This window comes from Staurois parvus, unplaced genomic scaffold, assembly GCF_062004578.1.
Source record: "Staurois parvus isolate SC_StPar_1 unplaced genomic scaffold, SC_StPar_1.0 ptg000760l, whole genome shotgun sequence".
In the NCBI taxonomy this organism is placed as follows: Eukaryota; Metazoa; Chordata; class Amphibia; order Anura; family Ranidae; genus Staurois; species Staurois parvus.
Window position 1 is genome coordinate 816,207 of NW_028318556.1, and position 17,855 is coordinate 834,061.

At 48.4% G+C, this 17,855-nt stretch overlaps 1 protein-coding gene across 1 annotated transcript in view; it reads right to left on the reverse strand.

Moving 5' to 3' along the window:
* The window catches only part of LOC149444940 (VPS35 endosomal protein-sorting factor-like), a gene marked incomplete at its 5' end in the record, with an annotated part of 803,117 nt that overhangs the window by 699,849 nt on the left and 85,413 nt on the right, over positions 1-17,855 (reverse strand). The window contains one exon of the mRNA XM_089654375.1: positions 16,882-16,959. Within this exon, the coding sequence (XP_089510501.1) occupies positions 16,882-16,959 (78 nt within the window). The remainder of the gene's footprint in view (positions 1-16,881; positions 16,960-17,855) is intronic.

Consider the following 17,855-nt stretch of genomic DNA (forward strand, 5'->3'; position numbering starts at 1 on the left):
GTGGGACACTTTAGCCGAGAATATTGCACCTTTTCACAATATTTTAATTTTCTGAGATTGTGGCTTTGGGGTTTTCATGAGCTGTAAGCCATAATCATCACAATTATGACAAATCACACCTTGAACTATCTTGCTTTGCATGTAATGAGTCTATCTCATATATTAGTTTCACCTTTTAAGTTGCATTACTGAAATCAATGAAAATTTGCACGATATTCTAATTTTCTGAGTTTCACCTGTATGTGAAAGATGATTAATAAGTATCTCTGGAGCAACAAGTTAAACGGTTCTTTTCCAGAGACATTTATTGGATTTCATTTCCATAACGGTCTACAAGGTACTTGCAACAAATGAAAAAAAAAAAAATCCAGCATAGTATTTGCAAATACAATGAACAGCAGCTTTCAGAGTCCCATTCGCCATTCATGTCATAGCAAGCATAGAGACTCTACACCATACAACATATGTCCAATCTACAATATGCACCTAGGTAGCTTCCATGCATGCAAAAATGTATACTACATTGTAGACCTGTGCGTTCTTAATTATTTATATTATACCAGTTCAAGCTTCCAAGCTTTGAAATATCAGTGAGTAAAGCTGGAAGGGGTTACTTATTGGCTGGCCAAACACTTTTGATATTAACATGAAAAGACCATACTTGCAATTACTGGAAATAATTAAAGTCATTAGAGTGTTTACCAGGTAATTCTTATGTTCCTTACACATTACCCAGTCCATATCAGTAAAGATCTAGTTTGTAGGTTGATAATTTTCATCAGAGGACTGAATTCAAAGACACCCCAAAAATCAAAGTGAAAAAATTATGCAGCAGGCTAGTCCATTTTGCTCAAATTTCATTGCAGCAACTCACAATGGTGCAGTAGTTTGTATGGCCCCCATGTGCTTGTATGCATGCATGACAACGGCATGCTCCTAATCAGACGACGGATGGTGTTCTGAGGTATTTCCTCAAAGATCTGGACCAGGGAATCACTGAGCTCATGGACAGTCTGAGGTGTAAGCTTGCGACATTGGATGGACCGAAACATGACATCCCAGAGGTGCTTTATTGGTTTTAGGTCAAGCGAGTGCGGGGACCATTCAATAGTATCAATTTCTTCATCCTACAGGAACTGCCTGCATGCGCTCGCCACATGTTGCTGGGCATTGTAGTGCATCAGGAGGAACCCAGAACCCATTGCACCAGCGTAGGGTCTGAGATTGGGTCCAAGGATTTAATCCTGATACCTAATGGCAGTCAGGGTGCCATTGTCTAGCCTGTAGAGGTCCGTGCGTCCCTCTATGGATATGTCTCGCCAGACCATCAAAGCCAAACCACCACCTGACAAACCACCAAGGGAAATTGTGTTATGTATGAAGGCTTTCCTCACCAAAATAAAAATTCTTAGGAGTACCTAGAAATTCTCCTAAGATCATGCTGGATGGCATTTTCTTGCAAATATAACCAGATATCTCACAAGCCACACTGGAAAAGTGCAAGAAACTGAAGGCAATTACATTTGCCCTAGCTGCTGCTCATATAGGATATTGATGGGGATTTCCTTTCAAATTAATTGTCCTTAACAATGGCTCCACCTTTACTGCCACAACTGAGGGTCAAGAGATTCTGGTGATGCTAGGCTTCCTGGATAACAACATGTCTAGATCCCCTTCAACATCGAGACCATCACCAATTTGGAAAAATTCCTTCCCCACCTTGGGACAGACGCAGAATGCGGCACGAAGCTGGCCATCTTGATCCAGATTAAGGACACTCAGGTCCTGTTGGCTTCTATTTTTTTTAAATGCAACTTTTATCTGATCTCCTGCTGACACCTTATGGAATTGATTTCATATACCTCAATGTTGGAAGCTACACTTTTAAATTCTACCAATCTAATCTGCTTTATCTCTATGATTTCTGACACTGCAGTCACCTGGGGTGATAAGCTGTGTTTTTTTTTCAAATTGTAATGCTAACTAAAGCTGATGAAAAGGTTTAGGCACAGTTTGTTATACCTTACTTGTTTTGACCAGGCCAGCTTGCTCCATGCTGAAATAATTTCCCCCCCCCCCCGCTCAGTCACTGCCTTCCTATTTGTTTTAGGAGCTTTTTTATTCGCTTCCTGCTGTTGCTTCTTCATTTACCACCACTGAGGTGGTCTACTATAGTTTTTTTATAGTTTTTTTCCGGTTATACCTCTGGTAAACTGGGATTGGGACCTACAGGTCTCCTAGTTTTTGTTTGTAGGCCAGATTGAGCCTTTTTTCTGGCTCCAAGTATTTTTTGTTATTACATTTTGTTGCAATATTGCACCTTCTTTGCTCTCTTTGGTTTCCCATTTGTACTTTTGTGGTATTTTGATGCAGCTTGTATTACAATTTTCCTTAGACTTTTTGAAAGGTTTTTTTTTTTTTTTTTTTTTTTTTTTTTTTAACAGTGGTGACATACCATTCCAGGAAATGGCAACTCTTGTTCTCCATTTTCATCTGTTCTTCATCCTTTTTTAGCACTTTATGTTGATATCCTATTTTTATACTGCTTATTATGGCTACAATCTGCATTTCCTATAATGCTCTGGGGTTTAATTCCCCTTGTAAGCACGGAAAAACCTTTTTGTATCATAAATGTTTGGACGTTGCGGGCTAAAATTATTTTATTGCAATTTTTCTCAAGCTAACCACCCTATGTTTTTCCATAAGGACTACAATCAGTCTTTTTATACCTTTTCATCCAAAACGAAGGATGTTGCCATTTTTCTCCATCACTCATTTGCTCTGAATATGCAACATGTATACAAAGATGCTGATAGCCATATCATAATCAAAGGCTGGTTGTGAGCGGACTATTACCAATGTGTATGCCAAGAACGAAGGTCATACAGGGGTTTTTTTCCCCACAATGTTTTTGCGATTCTATAATGCCTCTCATATGATTTTGGGAGAAAATATTAACTTAGTCGTTCAGTCTTCCTTAGATAGAAGTAACATTATATTCTAAAGCCTTTTCTAAGTCCAACTGCACACAACTTAACTCCTTTCAACTTCTAGATTTCTGGTGAACTATTAATATGGGTGCCCATGAATACACATATTACTCTCAACTACATGATACTTATGCACGTTTGGATTATCTCTTCTACACACCTATTATCTTAGCCATTTCCAAGGATGCTTTTATTCACACTTGGCCATAGTCGGAGCATCAAATAGTCTCATTCACAATACGGTTCATTGGCCTCTCCACCACACTGTACTTAATCAATCCCTATTAACGGATCCCATCTGCCAACAAGAAATAGCCTCCAAGATTGAGGCATATTTCAGTATTAATTCTAAATTGAAATGTCCACCACTTCTTTATTGTTAGCCCATAAGGCAGTTCTACGTGGACACCTCATTATTTATTTAACAAATTATTTTTATTAAAGTTTTCACTAGTATAGAACATACGGATCAGAAGGATCCATAGAACTCTTATGCGTTTTACATATGAGAGGTACACAATATGTTTCTTCCATGAATATTATGCATATTGTATCTCATAATATAATAATCTAAGAGTTTTCATCATGTATCAAACAGATATTGTAATAGTACTCTATTTTTTTTTACTTTAGATTATCATTAGATAATATATAACATATCAAACATAGTATACAGTATGTTCAAGTTGTAGACATCAGGTTACAAAAAAATTTATAGATGTAGTACATACATAAAAGGACAAAAAATAAAACTGTAAAGGTCAAAAACAACCATTTGGTATAGTGATATGGAACCCCCTAACTGGGGTTGAGCCTGTCACCTCATATGGGTTCACACTGTGAACGGACTTCTGACATTTCTTATTAAAGGAAAAACTATTTGGTCTCTTGAGGGATCATACAGTATATAGCCCATTTGAACAAGTCATATCTACATTACAAAAGCAACAAACCATCATAACAAATACAAATTTGTATCCGTTCCAATTTCCCTATAAGTGGACTAATGTGATGGCATAGTACTCTTCTCCACTAATATCACAGTTAAAATGTTTCAAGGACTGACAATAACCCTTCCATGTATCCCATTTCCTATGATAGGTGTCTACATTATTATCTTTATACACCAACAACTTTTCAAAATGACACTGGGTAATGACTCTAGAGATCACCACTTCTAAATAGTACTCCATTTCAAATCTTCCTATTTGGAAGAACAGTAAGCTTACATCATATGTATGGAGGATCAACCAAACATAGGAAAGAACAGAGAGAAATCATTTAAATGAAATATTCCTATAAATGTGGGGTCTTGCAATTTTATTATTGAGATATTAGATAATGTCATCCAAGTAGTTGATCGTTTAGGAGACACCATGGTTTCCATCAATTTTTTAAATTGCAGGATCTTGCACGTTAAGATTTTCTTATCTTGGGAGGTTCCAAGTGCACTAATATGACTGCTACTACATGTCGAAACATATTTCTTAAATAAAAGATGCAGTGTAACTGTACAGTGATAATCATTATTATGTATATTGGATATCTAGATGGACATAGGCTTAAAAGGTGTATGGGAAAGCGGTAAGGTGATCTGAGACTAAGGGTGGAGCATTGTTATTAGGACTAAAGTTTACTCCTGGATCCAACGATCCATATTGCCCATACTGTATATAATTTTTTGGTGGAGAGGATAGTTTTGGCAAAGAAAAATTCCATGTCAAGGTTAGCATTCAATATCTGAACAACTTCAGATAGAATTGGGAGTTGTGAAGATTTCCATTTCCTTGCTAACGCTAACCAGGCTGCAATTAACCTCTTCATGCCGACCGTACGCAAATATGTGGCCTCTCAGCGGCTGAACCTGGACACCGAGCGGCCGCATATTTGCGTACCATTCGTAAATAATCATGTGCTGAGAGCGTGCACCCCTTGTGCGCTCCCAGCACGTCGGCATCCCATGTAAATGCCCCAATCTCTCCTTGCGATCGCGATCAGGTCATTTGACTGCCGTGGGCCAATCATGGTGGTCACATGACCCTAAACCCCTCCCCACCTCCCGGCAACAGAAAACTCTTAAAGGGCTGGGAGGCGCTGGCGTGAAAGGGTTAATATATGAATAGTGTTTGTAAAGCTTTCAGCCAAGTAGGGGTAGCCAGGATGGTCTTTGCATATTTACCACATAGTACAAGAGGAGCATTTCTGTAAGAGGCTAAATTATGTTTCAAAAATTTGTATAATTTTCGCTGAGACGTGTTGTGCACACATAGATTTACTAGAGTGAGTGGGTGATTATAGATAGTGGCTGCGATAATTAAATATCTTCCCTCCGTATTGTGTTCTAAGTGGCAGAGTACAAAAGAGACCAAAGATGACTCCACAATGATTTTTAGGGGCATTAACATAGAAGCAATAGGAGTATGGTTTGTGTGTGCAAGTGAAAGATTTGGCATTATGAAAATGAGTTTCCTGCACAAATAGCATGTCAGTAGGCAAGTACTTCTTTCCACAGGAGATCTCTTTTGAAAGGGGAATTTAATACCTTGTCACCGATTGATGTGATTGGTATAGGCATGTTTGTCAGTTTAAACTAGAAGAATGAGGTAAGAACGCGACTACAAGTATTTGCACAGACATATAGTACAGTCACAGTTGCAAATTCAATTTCAGATAACTAGAACAGCGATTAACAATAAAAAAAATTAATCAAGATAAGCAGATGTTAGGGGATATCTGGTGCATATACACAAGTCTATACAAGATATTGTCAGTAAAACGTATACAACAGAAACATTGGGGATGTGCACAGCACACTATAATCCTGGGGGGTGAAAGGTAAATAGGAAGAAGGACCCAATTTGTTAGCCTTTTGTAGCCATCCTTTGGGTTGAGGGTGTGTACAATTTTCTGCTCCTAAGTAACCAGTAATAAGTTGGGAAGCCACATCTATATATGATTTTGTGATCGTGTAAGATCGAGGTGATTGGAGCAAATGTCCTGCGTAATTCCATGGTGGCAGGAGAAAAATCCGTGAAGAGAGAGATCTTAGAATAAGGGGCTGGCAAAAGTCTTGTGGATTTTGCGGCTGAAAGAATCTGATTTTTAATGTTAAAAAAATGTATCCAGGCCAGAACATCTCTAGCTATTTCTGCTGGAAGGTGATCTGGCTTTGGAATCCTATGGGCACGGTCTATGATGAGGTCACGGGAGGAAAGGAGCAGTTTGAGCAAGATATGCTGTAGAAAAGCTTCACTGCTTCAAGTATACCCCTGAATTTGCTGTTGTTGCGCCTAGATTGATTCTCTGTGCTGAGTCACACATGTGCGGTGCAGACTGAAGCTCAGCTTTCACAGCTAATTGATACAGTATGAGATCAGGTTTACATCAGTTTCAGATCAGGACTTTATCCTGTTTACAACTGATAACATGTGCGGTTTAGAAACGATTCCTATAGAATTCAATAGTCTAAAAACCGTACCTGAACTGGAACACACTACTCAGAAATCGGACAGGACACTTGATAAATCCACACTACCACTGCACCAGACATATGTGAATAGACACAGTATCTGTTCAGATTGATGACCATGTGTGCCAAGAAGTTCATTGTGGACTTTAGTCTATTCGCCTGCATGTTCTTCCAAGATATTTGTGCACTCTTCCAATCTACTCTGTCATGAATCAGAGAGAGAAATATGCAATTCCCTATGAAATTCTTCTGCATTATAATCAGCATGGATTTTAGCATACTCTCAGAGACAAGGTTGTCAGTGACATGTATTGATGCTAAGATAACAGTGTCCTCAGAGTCGGTATTGGATATGGAGGCAGCCCAGTAATGTTATTTTGTTACTGGAGCTTAGCTGGGAGCGTTTGCAGCTGATGGAGCCAGATGCTTACCTAGAAGCTGAGGGCTCTGTGGCGATCTCGGAGTGGCAGACTGGCCATATCCTCCTGAGCATATCTCATGGGTCCCAAGGTGGTTGTCTACTTTCAGCCGAGCAGGGCTGAGCGCTGGAGCCGGCGCCATCTTGAGCAGACTGCATGTTGGCGGAGTCGAAGTATTATGTGAGGTGGAAAGGGGGTGGCGGCTTAAATTTCTTCTTGGACATGCCGAGATGTGTCCAAGAGTCCTCCCCCTCCGTGAGAGAAAGCGGGGGTAAAGAGCTTTGCTGTCCCCCACTATCCCAGTCGTGGAGCGGCACTCAGGACTCAGGCAGCCATCCCAGTCCATGGCAGGCCATGCCCCTGACACCTCATTAAATTAGCTGCAGATCACAAAAAACATAGATGGAATTCTATCCTTAATCCTACCGGTAACTAAGACAAACTTTATAAATCCTAATACTTGAGATCCTGCTGTACTTAATCTAAATTTCCCAAAAACACATGGAATTAAGATACCATCTGCAAGGATGAGGAGAGAGAGGGGGGGGAGAAGGAGAGGGAAGAGAGGGGGGAGAAGGAGAGGGAAGAGAGGGAGGAGAAGGAGAGGGGGAGAGAGGGAGGAGAAGGAGAGGGGGGAGAGGGAGATAGGGGGGTGGAGAGAGAGGGGGGGGGTAGAGAGAGGGGGGGAGAGATAGGTGGAAGGATAGAGTGGAGAGAGAAGGAGGGAGGAGTGAGAGGGGGGGGGAGAGAAGGAGGGAGAGAGAGGGGATAGAGAGGGGAGGAGAGAGGGGGGGGGTGAGAGAGAGGGGAGGAGAGAGGGGGGGATGAGAGAGAGGGGAGGAGAGAGAGGGGAGGAGAGAGGAGGGTGAGAGAGAAAGAGGAGGGAGAGAGAGAGAGATATAGAGGGGGAGGAGACAGAGAGGGGGGAGAAGGAGGAGGGGGGGAGAGAGAGAGAAAGAGGAGAGAGAGAGGGGGGGGAGAAAGAGGAGGAGGGGAGAGAGAAAGAGGAGGAGGGGGGAGGGAGGGGGGAGAGAGGGGGGGGGGAGAGGAGGGGGGAGGGAGGGGGGAGGGGGGGGGAGAGGAGGGGGGAGGGAGGGGGGAGAGAGGGAGGGAGAGAGAGGGGGAGGGAGGAGGGGGAGGGGGGGAGAGGAGGGGAGAGAGGAGGGGGAGGGGGGGGAGAGGAGGGGGGAGGGAGGGAGAGGAGGAGGGAGGGAGAGAGAGGGGATAGAGAGAGGAGTGAGAGGGGGGATGAGAGAGAGGGGAGGAGAGAGGGGGGATGAGAGAGAGGGGAGGAGAGAGGGGGGATGAGAGAGAGGGGAGGAGAGAGGGAGGGAGGGGGGGAGAGGAGGGAGGGGGGGGAGAGGAGGGGGAGGGAGGGGGGGAGAGGAGGGGGGGGGAGGGGGGGAGAGGAGGGGGGAGGAGGGAGAGGAGGAGGGAGGGAGGGAGAGAGAGGGGATAGAGAGGGGAGGAGAGAGAGGGGATAGAGAGGGGAGGAGAGAGGGGGGATGAGAGAGAGGGGAGGAGAGAGAGGGAGGAGAGAGGGGGGGATGAGAGAGGGGAGGAGAGAGGGGGAGATGAGAGAGGGGAGGAGAGAGGGGGGGATGAGAGAGGGGAGGAGAAAGAGGGGGGAGGAGAGAGGGGGGTGAGAGAGAAAGAGAGGGAGAGAGAGAAAGAGATATAGAGTGGGGAGGAGACAGAGAGGGGGGGAGAAGGAGGAGGGGGGAGAGAAGAGAGAAAGAGGAGGGAGGGAGAGAGAGAGAAAGAGGAGGGAGGGAGAGAGAGAGAGAGAGGGAGAGGGAGAGGGAGAGAGAGAGAGAGAGGGGGGGAGAGGAGGAGGGGAGAGAGAGAAGAGAGGAGGGGGAGAGAGAGAAAGAGGGGGGGGCGAGAGAGAAAGAGGAGGAGGGGCGAGAGAGAAAGAGGAGGGGGAGAGAGAGAGAGAGAGAGACAGGAGGAGGGGAGAGAGAAGGAGGGGGGAGAGGGGGGGGAGAAGAGAGGGGGAGAAGGGGAGAGAGGGGGGAGAGAGGGGGGAGAGAGGGGGGAGGGAGGGGGGAGGGAGGGGGGGGGAGGGAGGGGGGAGGGAGGGAGGGAGAGGAGGAAGGGAGGGAGAGGAGGGAGAGAGGAGGGAGGGAGAGGAGGGAGAGGAGGGGGGGGAGAGGAGGGGGGGAGAGGAGGGGGGAGAGGAGGGGGGGGAGAGGAGGGGGGAGGGAGGAAGGGAGAGGAGGGGGGAGGGAGAGGAGGGGGGAGGGAGAGGAGGGGGGAGGGAGGGGAGAGAGGGGCGAGGGAGGGGAGAGAGGGGCGAGGGAGGGAGAGAGGGGCGAGGGAGGGGAGGGAGGGGGGGAGGGAGGGAGGGGAGGGAGGGAGGGAGGGAGAGAGGGGAGGGAGAGAGGGGAGGGAGGGGAGATGGACGAGTGAGAGAGGAGAGAGGGGGGGTTGAGAAGGAGGGTGGGGGTGGAGAAGGAGAGAGAGAGAGAGAGGGAAGGAGAGAGAGAGAGGGAAGGAGAGAGAGGAAGGAGAGAGAGAAAGGGAAGAGAGAGGTTGAGGGGGGTAGAGAGAGGGGGGAGGAGAGATAGGTGGAAGGATAAAGTGGAGAGAGAAGGAGGGGGGTGTGAGAGAGGGGGGTGTGAGAGGGGGGGGGGGGGTGAGAGGGGGGGGGGGGGTGAGAGGGGGGGGGGTGAGAGGGGGGGGGGTGAGAGGGGGGGGGTGAGAGGGGGGGGTGAGAGAGGGGGGGTGAGAGAGGGGGGGTGAGAGAGGGGGGTGAGAGAGGGGGGGAGGAGAGAGAGGGCGGTGAGAGAGACAGAGGCAGAGGGAGAAGAGAGAGGAGAGGGAGAGAGAGAGCGCGAGAGACTAGAGAGCGGGGAGAGAGAGAGGAGGAGAGAGAAAGAGATATAGAGGGGGAGGACAGAGAGAGGGGAGGAGAGAGGGAGAGGAGAGAGATATAGAGGGGAGGAGACAGAGGGGGGGGAGGAGACAGAGAGGGGGAGGAGACAGAGTGGGGGGGGCGAAGAGAGGGGAAAGAGAGAAGGAGGAGGGGGAGAGAGAGAGAAAGAGGGGGAGAGAGAAAGAGGAGGAGGAGGAGAGAGAGAAAGAGGAGGAGGAGGAGAGAGAGAAGGAGGGGGAGGGAGAGAGAGAAAGAAAGGGAGAGCGAGCGAGAGGAGGGGGGAGAGGGGGGAGAGGGGGAGGAAGAGAGAGAAAGGAGCGATGGAGCAAGAGGAGCGATGGAGCAAGAGAGAGAGAAGGAGAGGGAGGAGAGAGAGAGAGTGAGAGAGAGAGAGAAAGAGAAGGAGAGAGAGAGAAAGAGAAGCAGAGAGAGAGAAAGAGAAGCAGAGAGAGAGAAAGAGAAGCAGAGAGAGAGAAAGAGAAGCAGAGAGAGAGAAAGAAGGAGAGAGAGAAAGAGAAGCAGAGAGAGAGAAAGAAGGAGAGAGAAAGGAGGGAGGAGAGAGAGAGGGAGAGAGAGAGAGGGAGAGAGAGGGAGGGAGAGAGAGAGGGAGAGGGAGAGGGAGAGAGAGAGAGGGAGAGAGAGAGGGGGGGGAGGGGAGAGAGAGAAAGAGGAGGAGGGGAGAGAGAGAAAGAGGGGGGGGAGAGAAAGAGGAGGAGGGGAGAGAGAGAAAGAGGAGGGGGAGAGAGAGAGAAAGAGGAGGGGGAGAGAGAGAGAGAGAGACAGGAGGAGGGGAGAGAGAGAGAGAGAGACAGGAGGAGGGGAGAGAGAAGGAGGGGGGAGAGAGAGAGGGGGGGAGAGAGGGGGGAGAAGGGGAGAGAGGGGGGAGAGAGGGGGGAGGGAGGGGGGGGAGGGGGGGGGAGGGAGGGAGGGAGAGGAGGAAGGGAGGGAGAGGAGGGAGAGAGGAGGGAGGGGAGGAGGGAGGGGAGGAGGGAGGGAGGGAGGGAGGGAGGGAGAGAGGGGGGGGAGAGGAGGGGGGAGAGGAGGGGGGAGAGGAGGGGGGAGGGAGAGAGGGGCGAGGGAGGGAGAGAGGGGCGAGGGAGGGGAGAGAGGGGCGAGGGAGGGGAGAGAGGGGCGAGGGAGGGGAGGGAGGGGGGGGAGAGAGGGGAGGGAGGGGAGATGGACAAGTGAGAGAGGAGAGAGGGGGGGTTGAGAAGGAGGGTGGGGGTGGAGAAGGAGAGAGAGAAAGGGAAGAGAGAGGTTGAGGGGGGTAGAGAGAGGGGGAGGAGAGATAGGTGGAAGGATAAAGTGGAGAGAGAAGGAGGGGGGTGTGAGAGAGGGGGGGGGGTGAGAGGGGGGTGTGAGAGAGGGGGGGTGTGAGAGAGGGGGGGTGAGAGAGGGGGGGTGAGAGGGGGGTGAGAGGGGGGGTGAGAGAGGGGGGTGAGAGAGGGGGGTGAGAGAGGGGGTGAGAGAGGGGGGGAGGAGAGAGAGGGCGGTGGAGAGAGACAGAGGCAGAGGGAGAAGAGAGAGGAGAGGGGAGAGAGAGCGCGAGAGACTAGAGAGCGGGGAGAGAAAGAGGAGGAGAGAGAAAGAGATATAGAGGGGGAGGACAGAGAGAGGGGAGGGAGAGAGGGAGAGGAGAGAGATATAGAGGGGGAGGAGACAGAGGGGGGAGGAGACAGGGGGAGGAGACAGAGAGGGGGAGGAGACAGAGAGGGGGAGGAGACAGAGAGGGGGAGGAGACAGAGAGTGGGGGGGGGCGAAGAGAGGGGAAAGAGAGAAGGAGGAGGGGGAGAGAGAGAGAAAGAGGGGGAGAGAGAAAGAGGAGGAGGAGGAGAGAGAGAAAGAGGAGGAGGAGGAGAGAGAGAAGGATGGGGAGGGAGAGAGAGAAAGAAAGGGAGAGCGAGCGAGAGGGAGGGGGGAGAGGGGGAGAGGGAGAGGGGGAGAGGGGGAGGGGGAGAGGGGAGGGAGAGGAGGGAGGGAGAGGAAGAGAGAGAAAGGAGCGATGGAGCGAGAGGAGCGATGGAGCAAGAGAGAGAGAAGGAGAGGGAGAGAGAGAGAGAGAGAGAGAGAGAGAGAGAGGGAGAGAGGGAGAGAGAGAGGAGGGAGAGAGAGAGGGAGGAGAGAGGGAGAGGGAGAGAGAGAGAGAAAGAGGAGGGAGAGAGAAGGAGAGGGGGAGAGAGAAGGAGAGAGAGGAGAGAGAGAGGGACGGAGAGAGAGAGAGACGGGGAGACAAAGAGAGACGGGGAGACAAAGAGAGACGGGGAGACAAAGAGAGACGGGGAGACAAAGAGAGACGGGGAGACAAAGAGAGACGGGGAGACAAAGAGAGACGGGGAGACAAAGAGAGACGGGGAGACAAAGAGAGACGGGGAGACAAAGAGAGACGGGGAGACAAAGAGAGACGGGGAGAGAAAGAGACGGGGAGAGAAAGAGACGGGGAGAGAAAGAGACGGGGAGAGAGAGAAGGGGAGGGAGAGGGAGAGGGAGAGAGAGGTGGATGAAAGAGGGGGTGGAGGAGAGAAGGGAGAGGGAGAGGGGTGAGGAGAAAGGGAGAGATAGGGGGAGAGGGGGAGGGAGGAGAGGGGGGAGGGAGGAGAGGAGGGAGGGAGGAGAGGGGGGAGGGAGGAGAAAGGGGGGAGGAGAGGGGGGAGGGAGGAGAAAGGGGGGAGGGAGAGGGGAGGAGGAGAGAGGGGGGAAGGGGAGAGAGAGAGGGGTGAGGGGAGAGCGAGGGGGTGAGGGAGAGCGAGGGGGTGAGGGGAGAGCGAGGGGGTGAGGGGAGAGAGAGGGGGTGAGGGGAGGGGAGAGGGGGGAGGGGAGAGGGAGGGGGGAAGGGGAGAGGGAGGGGAGAGAGAGGGGGGAGGGGAGAGGGGAGGGGGAGAGAGAGGGGGAGGGGAGAGAGGGGGGAAGAGAAGGGGGGTAGAGAGAGAGGGGGGGAGAGGGGGGGAGAAAGGGGGAGGGGAGAGAAAGGGGGTAGAGAGAGAGGGGGGTTGGGAGAGAGAGAAAGGGGATAGAGAGAAAGGGGGGGTAGAGAGAGAGGGGGGGAGAAAAGGGGGTAGAGGGAGAGAGAAAGGGGGTAGAGAGAGAGAGAGAGAGAGGGGGGGGGGTAAAGAGAGAGAAGGGGTAGAGAGAGAGAGAAAAGGGGGTAGAGAGAGAAAAAGGGGGTGGAGAGAGAGAAGAGGGGTAGAGAGAGTGAGAGAGAAGAGGGGGTAGAGAGAGGGAGAGGGGGGAGAGGGGGGGAGGGGGGTAGAGAGGGGGGGAGGGGGGTAGAGAGGGGGGGGAGAAGGGGGGAGAAGGGGGGAGAAAGGGGGTAGCGAGACAGAGAAAGGGGGTAGAGAGAGAGAGAAAAGGGGGGAGAGGGAGAGAGAGAGAGAAAGGGGGTAGAGAGGGGGGTAGAGAGAGAGAGAGAGAGAGAGAGAGAGGGAGAGAAAAGGAGGTAGAGAGGGGGGTAGAGAGAGAGGGAGAAAAGGGAGTAGAGAGAGAAAAGGGGGTAGAGAGGGAGAGAAAGGGGGGGAGAGGGGGGTAGAGAGAGGGAAAGTGGGGTAGAGAGAGAGAGAAAAGGGGGGGAGAGAGAGAGAAAAGGGGGGGGGGAGAGCACGAGAGAGAGAGAGGGGGGATAGAGAGAGAGGGGGTAGAGAGAGAGGGGGTAGAGAGAGAGGGGGTAGAGAGAGAGAGAGAGAGAAAAGGGGGTAGAGAGAGAGAGAGAGAGAGAGAGAGAGAGAGAGAAAAGGGGGTAGAGAGAGAGAGAAAGGGGGTAGAGAGAGAGAGAGAGAGAGAGAGAGAAAAGGGGGTAGAGAGAGAGAGAGAGAAAAGGGGGTAGAGAGAGAGAGAGAGAGAGAGAGAAAAGGGGGTAGAGAGAGAGAGAGAGAGAGAGAGAGAGAGAGAGAGAAAAGGGGGTAGAGAGAGAGAGAGAGAGAAAAGGGGGTAGAGAGAGAGAGAGAGAAAAGGGGGTAGAGAGAGAGAGAGAAGAGGGTAGAGAGAGAGAGAGAGAGAAAAGGGGGTAGAGAGAGAGAGAGAGAGATAGAGAAAAGGGGGTAGAGAGAGATAGAGAAAAGGGGGTAGAGGGAGATAGAGAAAAGGGGGTAGAGGGAGATAGAGAAAAGGGGGTAGAGGGAGATAGGGAAAAGGGGGTAGAGGGAGATAGGGAAAAGGGGGTAGAGGGAGATATGGAAAAGGGGGTAGAGGGAGATAGAGAAAAGCGGGGAGAAAGAGCGAGAGAAGAGAAAGAGCGAGCGAGAGAAAGAGCGAGCGAGAGAAGAGCGAGCGAGAGAAGAGCGCGCGCGAGAAAGAGCGCGCGCGAGAAAGAGCGCGCGCGAGAAAGAGCGCGCGCGAGAGCGGGAAAGCAAGAGCGGGAGAGCAAGAGCGGGAGAGCAAGAGCGGGAGAGCAAGAGCGGGAGAGCAAGAGCGGGAGAGCAAGAGCGGGAGAGCAAGAGCAAGAGAGCAAGAGCGAAAGAGCAAGAGAGAGAAAAAGAGAAAGATTGATTGGTAACATGAGGCCTGGAGAGGTTGCACAAGCAGTCCAACTCCCCCAGGATGGTACATCAATACGCACCATTGCCAGAAGGTTTGCTGAGTCTCCCAGCACAGTCTCAAAAAGCATGGAGGAGATTCCAGGAAATAGGCAGTTATACTCTAGGAGAGCCAGACAGGGCAGTAGAAGGTCCTTAACCCATTAGCAGGACTGGTAGCTACAAGGCATTACAGGATGAGCACTGCCAGAGACCTAACAAAATGACCTCCAGCAGGCCACTGGTGAGAATGTCTCTGACTAAACAATCAGAAACAGACTTCATCAGGGTGGCCTAAGGGCCTGCTGTCCTCTAGTGGGCCCTGTGCTCACTGCCCGGCATCATAGAGCTTGATTGGCATTTGCCATTGAACACTAAAATTGGCATGGCCACCACTGGTGCCATGTGCTTTTAACAGATGAGAGCACATGTGACACACATGACAGGGTCATGAGAAGCCGTGGAGAATGTTATGTTGCCTGTAACATCGTTCAGCATGACTGTTTTGGTGGTGGTCAGTGATGGTCTGGGGAGGCATATCCATGGTGGGACACACAAACCTCTACAGGCCAGACAATGGCACCCTGAATGCCATTGGGTCGGGATTAAATCCTTGGACCTATTGTCAGACCCTACGCTTGTTCAGTGGGTCCTGGGTTCCTCCTGGTGCACGTCAATGCCCGCCCTCATGTGACAAGAGTATGTGGGCAGTTCCTAGAAAATGAAGGAATTGATATCATTGAATAGCTCCCATGCTCACCTAAACCAATAGAACATCTCTGGGATATTAGGTTTCGGTCTGTCAGACGCCGCCAGGTTGCACCTCAGATTGTCACTGAGCTCGGTGGTGCCCTGGTCCAGATCTGGGAAGAATACCCCAGGACACCATCTGTCGTCTCATTTGACGTTGACAGACATGCATACAAACACATGGGGGCCATAGAAACTACTGAGTACCCTTTCGAGTTGCAGCAATGAAATTTAAGCAAAATCGACTAGCCTGCTGCATAATTTTTTCACTTTGATTTTCGGAGTGTCTTTGAATTCAGTCCTCTATAGGTTGATAATTTTCATTTCCAACAAACGATGGGGCATCCTTACATTCCTATATTATATGATATATATTAAATAAACTAGTGTGTGAAATATTAAAATATAATAAATTAAGTAAATGAGTGGGTTGCCTCATACAAGTGTGTCACCATAAGCAAATCATAATACATATATATATATATATATATATTTGTGTATGTTTATATTTCACATTATATTTATATATTTTTTGTCAGTGGAGCGCGACACTTTGTATTTTGATATACGCACAAAAAATACAATTTTCAGGATTTGGACTTGGCCCCTTAGTTTCAGAGAAAGGAACTCCTAAGGTGTCAGCATACCAAGACATTTTGGACAGTTTCATGCTCCCAACTTTGTGGGAACAGTTTGGGGATGGCCCCTTCCTATTCCAACATGACTGCGCACCAGGGCACAAAGCAAGGTCATAAAAAAAAAAACACTAAAATGATAAATTGTTCACACATTCCATGGATATCTGTAGAAGTACACCCCAAAATATATTCTGCTACTTCTCCCGAGTATGGGGATACTACATGTTAGACTTTTTGGGAGTCTAGCTGCATACAGGAGCCCAAAAACCAATGACCCCTTTGAAAGCCTGATGGTGCGTAAATTCGTCATGTCACTTCCTCACTACCCATCAGTTTCAGAGGCTCTGAAATGTCAGGATAGCAACCTTCTCCCCCCAAATGACCCCTTTTTGGAAAGTAGACACCACAAATTATTTGCTGAGAAGCTAGTTGACTCAATGTATTTTTTTTTTTAAGTTTTAGGAAAAGGACCACTTTTTTTTTTTTTTACTTGACGCTTGCGTGCATCATCCCGCTAAACCACTCAAAGTCCACTGACATACCAGTACATCACTGGTGCTTGTTGGGCATATATATATATATATATATATATATATATACATACACACACACACATTTAAAAAAAAAATGATATATATATATATATATATATATATATATTTATATTTTTTTCATGCAGCTGGTGGGCTGATTGAAAAAAAGAGAACTAGCAGATTCGATTAACCGATATGGATGAATAAATCTCCGCCAAAAAAATAGAAAAAAAAAACTGGAAAAAAAATGGGAAAATCGGGGGGGCTGGTGTGTGGATGTGCACGTGTGCTCCAACCCCGTAAAATACAGCGTACAGTGATGTACACGTGCTGGTCCTGAAGTTGCCACCCGTCCGCAGTACATTGCAGGAGGGTGGCTCAGAAGTGGTTAATTGTGGCCATGTTTTCATTTTATCTTTTTAATATATGAGTGAACAACTACCCTGGCTTCAGAATGTGTACATGTACTAAGGCTCTCCCTCCCCCGAGTCAAAAGCAGTAGGGATATCCCAGGGGGTGAAGAAAGCTGAGCATAGTGAATATCTAGAGATATGCAGAACACAGGGGTAAGCAGTTATTACATAAAAATGATAATGCACATTAAGAGTGTCATGTACGTTAGGCATGATATCTGAAAGAATTCGATTTTTTGTGCTAAAGGTGAACTTGCACTTTAAAATAAGTCTCTTTGTGTCTTACCTGCTTAAAGGTTAGTAAGAAGTCAAAAAAATTCTGATTCAAATTATCCTTGAGGTGTGGAGCCACTTCCATGCCCACCTTGAAAAAAGAAAATAAAGTGAGTAGAGAAAACTCTCATGGGAAAACTAGGGAACTATTGCTGCTCAAGTATATTCACTTACTATATAAAAAAAAAATACAGGTTCCTGTAAAATATTAAATATATAAGTGGTGCTAGTTCTTAAATGTCATATAATGGGTATACTATATATTGCACCATTTGTCTAAAACTCAAAAAATCAAATTTTTTTTTCAACATACCTGTGAAATCAACTTCTTGGAGCACATCAATGGACTCAGAGCAGGGTATAATAATGACTATGTGGGTTATGCACCACCTATGGACTGGCAGATCAATCAAAACAGAAAGTCCTCCCCTATATAACCCCTCTTACATAGGAAGTACTTCAGTTGTTGTAGAAAAGAATTTCCAGAAAGAGGGGAGGGACCTCTGTGTCCTGTGATGTACTCTGAGAAATTCATTTTTACAGGTAAGTATGTAGAAAAAATTAAAATTTTCCTCATCATACATCACGGGACACAGATCAGGCTATAATGACTATATGGGATGTCTCAAAGCATTAACAATTTGAGGGGTGGTGACACCATAATCACCAATTCCAAAAGGATCTACTCATTCATTCATAATATACTGTGGCCAAAGACAGAATCTTCCGCGGCTCTAACATCCACCTGGTAAAACCTTGTGAATATTCATATAATATTCATATAATATTCATTCATTCATACATATAATATATGAACCAAAGACCATGTAGTGGCCTTGCAAACCTGAGCAACTGACACCTGATGGCGGATACCCCAAGATGCTCCCACACTCCTTGCGCTTTCAAACGATAGGCTTGAATAAATAACTGGTGGATCCTAGGAGAAATAGTTGACCTGGATGTTGCCTGCCCTTCCTGGACTCTTCT